The sequence below is a fragment of the Lathamus discolor genome, chromosome 11, assembly GCF_037157495.1.
Source record: "Lathamus discolor isolate bLatDis1 chromosome 11, bLatDis1.hap1, whole genome shotgun sequence".
NCBI lineage: Eukaryota > Metazoa > Chordata > Aves > Psittaciformes > Psittacidae > Lathamus > Lathamus discolor.
In genome coordinates, this window is record NC_088894.1 from 1358267 (window position 1) to 1368433 (window position 10167).

General features: G+C 58.5%; 1 protein-coding gene across 9 annotated transcripts; it reads left to right on the forward strand.

The window, feature by feature from the left end:
• Positions 1–375: 375 nt before the first annotated feature.
• On the forward strand, positions 376–9117 carry TNFRSF6B (TNF receptor superfamily member 6b). Of its 9 annotated transcripts, none has more exons than XM_065691811.1 (5): positions 376–469; positions 1527–1681; positions 2222–2600; positions 5043–5240; positions 8254–9117. In XM_065691811.1, the coding sequence occupies exons 1-5, from the start codon at positions 391–393 to the stop codon at positions 8529–8531; spliced, it is 1089 nt and encodes a 362-aa protein (XP_065547883.1). In that variant the 5' UTR covers positions 376–390; the 3' UTR covers positions 8532–9117. The 9 variants fall into 9 exon arrangements, with proteins under 9 accessions (XP_065547883.1, XP_065547886.1, XP_065547885.1 ...); XM_065691814.1 differs by having other exon boundaries at positions 8257–9117; XM_065691813.1 differs by having other exon boundaries at positions 1530–1681.
• Positions 9118–10167: the final 1050 nt, after the last annotated feature.

The following is a 10167-nucleotide window of genomic DNA, read 5'->3' on the forward strand; positions in this document are numbered from 1 at the left end:
CTCACTCTCCTGCCCTTTTCACAGCTGAAGGTGGCAAGCCATGGCACTAAGGGGGTGCAGTACAAACCCCATCCCATTCCCCAGCTGAGTGCCCTGTGTCAGACTGTGACTTCTCTGTAGGTCTTTTTCCTTCTCTTCCACTGACTGGCAAGGTTAAAACCAAGGAAAAAGCTGAACTATTTTAGCTATTTGGAACTGGCTGCAGCTTTCCCCTTCTTTGCCCCATTCCTGATGGGAGCAATGGTGCCTGGCTGGTTTTCAGGCTCACTGCAGAGCTCTCCTGCTATTACACTGAAGAGCAGATGAATTCTGTGCTTTTTCCTCCTTCCCCTTGTGGCACAGAGGGATTGGAGCTGGGACGGTTGGACACGAGTGGTGCCTTCCCAGCACATGGAGCGCTTCATGGAGGAGCCCTTGGATTATTTCCTTGCCTTCAGAGGGAATCCGGGGAGCCAGGGCAGGAGCCAAGGTACGTGCGGCTGATGTACTTAAGCAGAGGCACTGCTAAATGCACTCCTGCTCCGATAAGCACGTACCTGTGAGGCTGAATTCAGCTTCCACTGCAAATTGGGGTCCAGGATTTATGGAAAGCTATCACCTGTGCTATTGACACCAGCTCCTGGATGGTGTTAGCCCGCGAGAGGGAACTCGGGTGATGTCCTCAGCGCTCCCGAAAGGAGAAAGTTGAGGCTCTGATGCCTGAAGGAATCCTGCGGGAATCCCGCTGCCAACCCCCCGGAGCGGGGCTGCTCCAGCGGGGTCGGTGCCCCGCGGTGTGCGGCCGCAGGACGGGGCTTGGGGCGGGGGGGGGGGTCTGTGCTGTTCTCAGAACCGGCCCCTCTGCGCTGCGGCTGAGGCTGGGGGGGCAAAAGGTGCCCCCATCAGAGCCAAGCGCCGTTACTGGGAAGTTATTTAACGTTTACAGGGAACAGAGCGTGCTCGGGGGAATTTCCCCGCCGCTCCCCAGCGAAAGCCGCATCCAACCCTCCCCGCATCGCTGCGGAGCAGATCCGGCCGCTGCTGCCTGTGAGTGCCGGCAGGAAGGGAGCGCAGGCAGCGAGCGGGCAGCTGTGGGGCCGCAGGGGAGCGGGGTGTGTGTTTTGGGGGGGGAGGCCGGGGCGTCGCGGCCGCTTGCGCAAGTAGGGTCTTTCCCGTGGGCTGAGGCAATAAAGGTGCCGCCGGGCGCAGGGGATCGGCGCAGCGCGCACGGTGAGGGATGGGATGCGATGGGGTGGGGGTGTGGGACGGGATGCGGTGGGATGGGCCCGTTTCTGCTCCCTCCTTGGCCGCAGCGTGCGGGTCCCGCCTGCTCCGGGGCTGATTCGCCTCTTCCGAGCGCGATGCGGGCGGCAGGAGCTCGGCCGCAGGCTCTCGCCGAAGAGCCGGTTCACAGCCGCGCTGCAAGAGGCTGCTGCGGTGCCCGGGCCGGGGAGAGCCGGTGCCGTCCTCGGAGGGAGGGTCCCTGGGCTGCAGGCGGGGAAATGCAGCGTTTCCTGACTGCCCTTCTCGCTCTTTCCGTTCCGAAGCAGGAGGGATCGGCAGTGCTGCCGCGGAGCCCAGCCGCTGCCCTCGGAGCCAGCGCCAGCCTCTGAGGACCCCGCTGTGCCTCCCCAGGCGCTCGGAAGCCCTCGGTGCTATGCAGTCATCCCGCCACGTGCCGGATTTAAGGCACCCATCCAAGGTAAGGCACCGTCTGCTCTGAAGTCTGGGCACGCGTGCTCTGAGAAGGGGGGATGAAGGCGGCTCTGGGTTTCTCTGGTCTCATACGGAGCATCTGGATGTCGAAAGCATCGGGAGTCCCTCTGGAGCACGCAGTGCGTCTGCTGTTTGGGAAACGTCTGCAAAGGTTTTGCTTACCCCAGATGGTGGGGAATTGACTGGGATGAAAAGAGGGGAATGTGCTGGAGCTGCTTTTAGCACTGAGAGAGGGCAATTGGGTTGTGAAGGCAATTGGGTTGTGAAGGCGTGGTGAAACGGGCTTGGGAAGCATCGTTTGGGAAGGATGCTTTGTCACCTGGAGTGGCAAGAGGAGGGTGATGGGGAAGCAATGGAGGGCAGCATCTGGTCCCTGGTACAGCTGTTGCTTTACCCCTGGGGCTGGGAGAGCAATTCGTTGTACCTAACACCAGTGACCGCCTCTGCGATTCAGCAGTCACCTTTGTTGCTTCTTCCCCTACGGAAGGATGCACTAAGGGCTCTCTCTGTGCTGTCTTTGCTGCAGTGGATGTTCGCCCCTCTCCTCCTCCTCCTGGCCCGGCTCGGCTGCAGCTCCCAACCCGTTTACCAATGGAGAGATGCTGCATCCAACAAGCAGCTCACGTGCCGGCAGTGCCCGCCGGGGACCTTCGTGGCACAGCACTGCACCAGGGACAGGCCGACGCGGTGCGAGCCCTGCCCGGATTTGCACTACACACAGTACTGGAACTACCTGGAGAAGTGCCGCTACTGCAACGTCTTCTGCGGGGAGAGGCAGGTGGAGGTGCAGCAGTGCAACGCCACCCACAACCGCGTCTGCCAGTGCCAGGATGGGTACTACTCCGAGATGGAATTCTGCACCCGGCATTCCAAGTGTCCGCCGGGCTTCGGCGTGGAGAAGCTGGGTGAGTGCCTCTGTGTGTGTGCTCCTGGGGCTCTTGCCACATCCCCACATCTCTGCTGGAGCTGAAAATCAGAGGGGAATAGAGCAGCTCTTTCTATAGCCCACAGCCTGAGTTACTCTCTTCTCGCTCACTGGTGCGCTGCTGTCCTTGCTGGTGCCTGAAACTGCTCCTGGCTTCTTCTCAAAGGAGTCATTCTTTGCTTTTTTGCCCCCTGTTTTTGCTTTGAAAGCCTCTGATATCCCCCAGCACCACACTCGGGCGGGACGCGGTGATCCCGGTTCCTTGCAGAGCTGGGATCCCCCCATCCCGCAGCAGCAGATCACCCTGCCAGTGCTCACCATGGGTGCAAAGGTCTGAGCAGCTCCTGCTCCTCCGTCAGCCCCCTGCTGCTGATAATCCAGGCTGGGAAAGGTTCTGGTGAGGCCAGGGCAGGGCTGGTGGGTTTGGGTACCTCAAGGGCTGGGGTCTGTGGGTTTCACTGAGCCGTTTGGAGAGGCTGCGTCCAAAACGTGGTTCCGAGAGCATCGAATCAGCCTTGCTTTGATTCATGCCTTGGGGAGACTCCTGACTCCAAGACTCCATCCCCTGGGGCGGTGTACATCACAGGGCCGTTTAGGGGGGTTATTTCTCCAGTGGGTCCCCAGCACAAATTCCCCCTGTCCCTTGGTTGTCCCCATCCAAGCTTTCTAAACCTACAAGTTGCCTGCGAGCGGTTTCTTTCTCACCCAGGACCAGGCTCTGCCCCAACCACAGCCTGGTGTAACAATAATAAACCAGCGTGGGCAGCAGTGGCACAACCAGCATTACCTTGCTTTAATGTGGAGGCTTTTGAAGTCCTTCCATGTGTGCTGAAGCGCTCCAGGCTCCCAAGCCAGAGGAGAAATACCTGTGGTCTTCGGGTGATGCTTAGAACTATGCTGTGGGATGCGACTGTACAGAATGCAGCAATGCAGGAGAGGTGAAGTAGGTCTGCAAGTGATGCGGGGAAGCCCCTTGGAATGAACCATCAAATGTGGCTGTAGGACTGAGGAGCCAAATGAGACCTATAGAATCACAGAACCATAGAATAGTCAGGGTTGGAAAGGACCTCAAGATCATCCAGTTCCAACCCCCCTGCCATGGGCAGGGACACCTCACACTAAACCAGGGCACCCGAGGCTCTGTCCAACCTGGCCTTGAACACCGCCAGGGATGGAGCACTCACAACCTCCCTGGGCAACCCATTCCAGTGCCTCAGCACCCTCACAGGAAAGAATTTCCTCCTTAGATCCAGTCTAAACTTCCCCTGTTTCAGTTTGAACCCGTTACCCCTTGTCCTGTCACTACAGTCCCTGACAAAGAGTCCCTCCCCAGCATCCCTATAGGCCCCCTTCAGGTACTGGAAGGCTGCTCTGAGGTCCCCACGCAGCCTTCTCTTCTCCAGGCTGAGCAGCCCCAACTTCCTCAGCCTGTCTCCATACGGGGCTCCAGCCCCTGGGCATCCTCGTGGCCTCCTCTGGCCTCGTTCCAGCAGCTCCATGTGGGCTCATGCCCTAGGAGGAGAAGCTGGATTTTTGGTGGGCTTTACTCGTTTTTCACTAATGGCTTTGCATTGGGAACGATGCCGCAGCCCAGACCCCTGAACACCCAGCGAGGACCCAGCACACGGCGTGAGCAGGCAGAGCTGGGAGTGGCGGTGCCTGGGTGGGGATGATGGGCTCCCTGCAGCACGGGTTGGATGGGTGCTTTGATCCATGTGCAGATCCTTTGGTGGGGCACAGGCTTTATTTTGGCTTTCCTATTTGCAAATACAGACCTGAGCGCTGGGATCGTTGGCTGGGACTCTGGTAAAGCCAAAGCTATGGGTTGTGACAAGGTAGAACCCCCGTTCTGAACTGGGTGGATGAAGAGCAGGCGCAAGGGCTGTGAGCCCTGCCGCTGTCAGCACCATTCCCATCTCCCAAGGAACGTGCCCTGGTGCAATCGGGCTCGCGTGGCCCTGTCCCTGTGACACAGAAGTGGGTCTGGCCCCGAGCCCGGGTGGGAAGCAGCAGCTTTCACCTCCTGCCTGCCTTTTACTTTCACTTGGCCGGGAGCCTCCTGACTCCGCTGTGAATCAAAGGCTGCTTTGGCACCCGGCTCCGGCACCCATCGGGTGCCTCCGGCCCGGGCCGCGGCTCTCCTCGGCGGCAGACGGGTTCTCCTCCTGTCTCTGGGCACCGGTGCCCATTCATCAGCATGCGCCAAGTGCTTTGGGGTGGGAGATTCAAACGCTGCTCTTTGCACACGCTTCCAGGGGAGCTGCAGGCAGTGACTGCAGGCAGTGATTGCTCTGGGGAAGAAATGATTGCTCCGTTATCCCCCCCCCATGCTCAGTGATGCCAGGCACCCTGCTGGCATCATCCCCTGCTCCTTACCCGCTCCTCACCCCAGGCTGACCTCCCCTTCCCTCCCCATTCACAGGTACCCCCTTTGAGAACACCCGCTGCAGCGCCTGCCCCCGCGGCTTCTTCTCTTCCTCCACCTCCAGCACGGAGCCGTGCCAGCCCCACCAGGACTGCGAGCAGCAGGGCAAGGTGGTCAACGTGGAGGGCAACCAGTACCACGACACCCTCTGCACCTCCTGCGGGCAGGAGAGGGGCAACAGCACACAGGGACCAGGTGAGCTGGGGCTCTGTGGGGATGCCGGGCCTGTGATGCTGCCAGGGTGAGAGTGAGCTCTCTGGAGGCTTTTTTCCTCCTTAGATGGCAAATGAGGTGAAACAGCTGGTAAAAGTATGGAGCGACCCATAAGTAGTCATAATAATGGGTAGAATCCAGTCTGCCTGCCTTCTTCCACCTTCAGGGCTGGTCCTTTAGGGCAAGGGCAGGGTGCAGGGCTCATCCGGAGCCCATGCAGGCTCTTTGATCAGAGACAACAAAGAACTGGCAGTGAAATCCCATCAGTTCTTACCAGAAACCGGGATAACTGCGGATTCTGGGATGCAAGGGCAGTTTTGGCAGCCATTCAGCTCTAACTGGTAGCTCACAGCAATACCCAGTGGTCTGGGTCATGTAAACAGGCTCAGTTCGAAGCACTGAGGTGCCCAGCTCTGCTCCTGGCATGGCTCTTCTCCTTTGGCATTCCCACTTCTCCCAGGCTTTGAGCCTGTTTTCCAGGAGCTTTTGCTATGGCCACAGCGTTGTCTCGTGCAGGTTGAATGGAGCAGCATCCCAGGTTCATTGGAGCAGCATCCCAGGTTCATTGGAACAGCATCCCAGGTTCATTGGAGCAGCATCCCAGGTTCATTGGAGCAGCATCCCAGGTTCTTTGGAGCTGAGCATGGGGTGGCTTTTGATCTGTTAGGTGCTAGAGATGTGGTGTCCGCTGTGTCACTGTGATTATGCTGGAGGCTGAAGGCCGGTGGGCACGGATCATAGAATCCCAGGCTGGGAGAGACCTCAAGGATCATCTGGGCCAGCCTTTCTTGGCTAAAGCATAGAGCAAAGAGCAGGGGAGAGCGATGGGCTGGCTCCGGGGGTGCTTTGTAATGTGCACCCCAACCAGCGAGGGGATGAGGAAGGGGCTGAAAACCATCCCAAGGGTGAGAGGATGCAGGCAGCTGCTCCAACCCCCCCCCGACATCAACCAGGATACACGGGGCACAAACTCCACGTGGCTGACCTGGGTGGCAGTGAACCTGCCCCTTGAACTTCCCAAACCAATCAGTCCTGGAGTGCCGGGATGGAGCAGGCTGGAAGGGACTTTGGAAGTTCATCTGGTCCAACCTGCTGTGGGAATAGGAGCCTGGAGGAGGTTATCCAGCACCGCATCCAGCCGTGTCCCAGAATCCTCCAGGGACTCCACTGCATCCCTGGGGCGGTTGTTCCAGGATAAAGAACTTTCTTCCATCAAGAAGAGCTTCAACAAAAGCTTTCTTTGCCATGGAAGGTTGAACCAGATGATCCAGGAGGTCACTTCCGACCTGGTATTCCGTTATTCTATGGAAAGCTATTGATGCTTGAGCATGCGAGAGGAGCTCTTCCCTTTCCATCCTCTCCTGGCACTGCCAACGCAGACATTCCTCCCCACGGAGCCTGTCTCATGCCACGAGCTCCGTGCCAGGAGCGTGATCCCACTGGGGCCGGGAGCTGGGATGCTCTGTCATCAGCGGGATGCAGGCAGGCGGGAGCAGCAGCAGCAGCACGTGTGATGCTGATCAGGCAGCAGCGCCCATGGCCAGCCTGGCCTCCAGCTATTTCTGGAGGAGAGCAGCGTCAGCCGTGGAGCCGGGGTGTATTTATAGCCCTGGTTCAGCACAATTCCACCTGGGAGCAGTGCGGGCACCTCCCTGCTCCAACAGGGAGCATTGGAATGCCCCGCTTCCACACAGACCTGAGTGCGGAGGAGGGAATCTGGGTGAAGGAGGAAATTCTTTCCTGTGAGGGTGCTGAGGCACTGGAATGGGTTGCCCAGGGAGGTTGTGAGTGCTCCATCCCTGGCGGTGTTCAAGGCCAGGTTGGATGAAGCCTTGGGTGGGATGGTTTAGTGTGAGGTGTCCCTGCCCATGGCGGGGGGGTTGGAACTGGATGATCTTGAGGTCCTTTCCAACCCAAACCATTCTATGATTCTATGACCAACCCCTGCTGTGACCCATGAAACCATTCCCAGTTTACAATGGCATGAAACTGGGCTTGTCTCTACCTGACTCAGGAATGGTTTGGCTTCGCTCTCTTGAACACTCCGAATTCATCCCTCGTTGGGTGCACTCCAACAGCGCCTCGACGGGGACAGAGCTGCTCCAAAAGCTCCAAATGGGGCTGAGCTTGGGCTTGGTCCTGCCTCGAGGTGTAAAAAAACCCGCATGGGAAAAGCTGTCGGGGCGAAGAGCAGGTTTGAACAGACTGCGGTGAGCTCCGGCTCTCTGGAGTTCCCCTTTTCCACTGCTCCCGGCGCAGAGAGGAGCAGGGAAAAGCTGCACGGGGTGGTTTCAAGTTTACAGGCCCTTTCGAAACAAGCTGTTATCCAACGGCTCTGCATAGGATGGGCTGCTGCTGGGAAACGCAGGCTGCAGCGAGGGCTGGCGCCAGCCTCTCAGGGCAGCGAGCCGCAGAGATCGGCCTTGACCGCTTAATGGTGTCGTGTTCGGTGCTTTCCTCATTCTTTTTCCTTCCAACCTCACTTTTTCCACTTGCACAGTGCCCATTCTGACCCACTGGTTCCACCGCACGCTGCCAGCACCGCAAGCCCTGGCTTTGGCCGAGGATGCAGCCGCTGTGAGCCAGATGCTGCTGCATCCTTGGGCATGGGCAGAGTAGGTGGTCCCGGCTCGTGCTCGCATCATGTATGCGGTCCTGGGAGCTAAAACACCCTCCCAAATCTGGAAGATGGGTGGGGAGAGATGCGTTTCCTGGCTGGCCTCATCACGGGGCTCCCAGTCCCAGCTGTGGCTGGAGAGCGATGCCCAGGTGAGGACCACATCGTGGAATCATTCACTCCTTCGGGTTGGAAGGGACCTTGAAAGTCCATCCCATCCCCATGCACCGAGCAGGGACATCCGCAACATTCCAGGTTGCTCAGTGACAAATCCAACCTGACCCTGAATGCTGATGGGGCATCTCCCACCTCCCTGAGGCCAGGGCTGGGACCTGCTCCCCTGCTGTTCCCCCTAACCTCTGGATGCTTTCCTCCCAGCAGCTCCAGGCGATGACGACTGTGAGCAAGCCATGATAGACTTCGTGGCGTACCAGAACATCCCCACCAGGAAGCTGAAGCGCCTGCAGCAGATCCTGGAGCACCCACCGAGGATGCAGGCGCTGGGCACCCGGGCGGCCATGCAGGAGAAGTTCAGGGCTTTCCTCACCCACCTCAAAGAGGGGAACCCGGTCACCAAGGAGCTGCTGCGGGCGCTGAGGACTGCCAAGCTGCACTCCATCGAGGAGCAGGTCCGCGAGCGCTTCCTCCTGCGCTGAGAACACGAACCGGACTTTCCGGGTGGTTTCTGGTTTGATTTTTGGGTCTGTGGCTTTGTTAATTTATTGATCTTTCCAAACCCCAAGGGCAGCCTTGGGGACACGCGATGGGTCCTGCTCTGCAGCACTGCCTCTGGGCCGGGATGCTGGGAGCAGCAGCATCCCTGTGCCGGTGGCCAGCGCGGCTCCAGCGGGGTGCTGGCCATGGGTTTGCCATCCCCAGCAAGGGTCAATGCTGTATCAGAAGGGAAGCTTGCGGACAGGCTCATTTGTCCCGGGGCAGAAACCTGCCTGGCTTTGTTTTAGATGTGGGGGTCTGGTTTTGATGGGGTTTCTTTAGTTATTTAACAGGTTTTCCCATGGAGGAGTCACTCGTCATGGGTTTTGAGAAGGGACTTTGCTCTGAGGCACGTCGGGTGTAGGATGCTCCTGAAGTCACTGCTGGCCTTAAAGTTATTTCTAAACTACCTAGTTTTATACCATGTTTTCTAAAGAAATGGATGTTTAGAGTGCAAAGGAATCAATGCTCAGAAGCTTGCCAAAGAAACAAGCCAAAGAAGTTATTTTATTATACGATTCTCTGGTACCAGAGTCCTTTCCTGGTCTCATTTGGAGGAGAAAGATGCTGCTGCATGTCCCAACCCATCCTCTTCTCCCTCCACTCACCCTTGCCCTCTCTTTGCCCGTGCTTCACCCCATGACCACGCACCATCACCGTGACATCAGCTCCATCAGCCTCAGCATGACTGCGTGTGAGCAGCAGGATGTACCCCGACCGCGTTGGGATTTGCCACCAGTGGCAACCCGAATGCGTCACCCGGAGCACCAGGGCTGTCCCCAGACCCTGCAGCAAGCAAAAGAGGTGCTCGCTCAGCCGAGAGCTGTGCCCTGGGGCACTGATGCTGGCTGCAGGCAGGGCTTTTGATGCCTTGTGGATGTGGCTTAGGGACGTCCCCAAGGGTGATGCTCTCGCTCCTTTCCCAGCCTAGCAGCAGTGATTGAGCCAGCGCTTCCATGGGTGCCTGGAATGGGCTTGGCTGGGGTTTTATAGCTCTTTTTTATGTGAGCAGCTGCCAGGAACAGTCTGTGCTTTGACAGAGGAGTGTTCCCCTGTTACGAGCTATTTCAAGCACTGCCAAACACGGGCTGTGTGGAAGTGCCCCACACTTCCCCCCCCTCCGCCCCAAGAGGAAGATGAACATAACCAAGCACAAGAGGGGATTTTAACCTCCCCTTGCTGCCCATAGACACAGCACAGGCTCTTCCTGCTGCAAGGAGCTCTTCATCCACGGCAGGCTGGATGAATGGGGCTGATCCTGGGGGCAGCATCCCCGCTGCTCCCTCTGGAGCCCTGGGTTTGCACTGTTTGCCCCGGTGCTGCAGGCAGGACCTGGGGATCCCAGGCTGGCAACGGTCTCACCCCAGCTTTGGGCTCTGGGGATGGAGCAATGCAGGGATCCTGACACTGTCCTGGGTTGGTTCACCCAAGGGGCAGAGAAGCAAAAGGCTGAAAAGCAGCAGCGGGGACCCCTTGTTCCCACCTGTGCCCTGAGCAGGACGGATCCTGACAATGCCCCTGCGGCTTTCCCAAGCCTGGCCTTGAAATCCCACCGGAGGGGGGTCCATAACTCCGCTT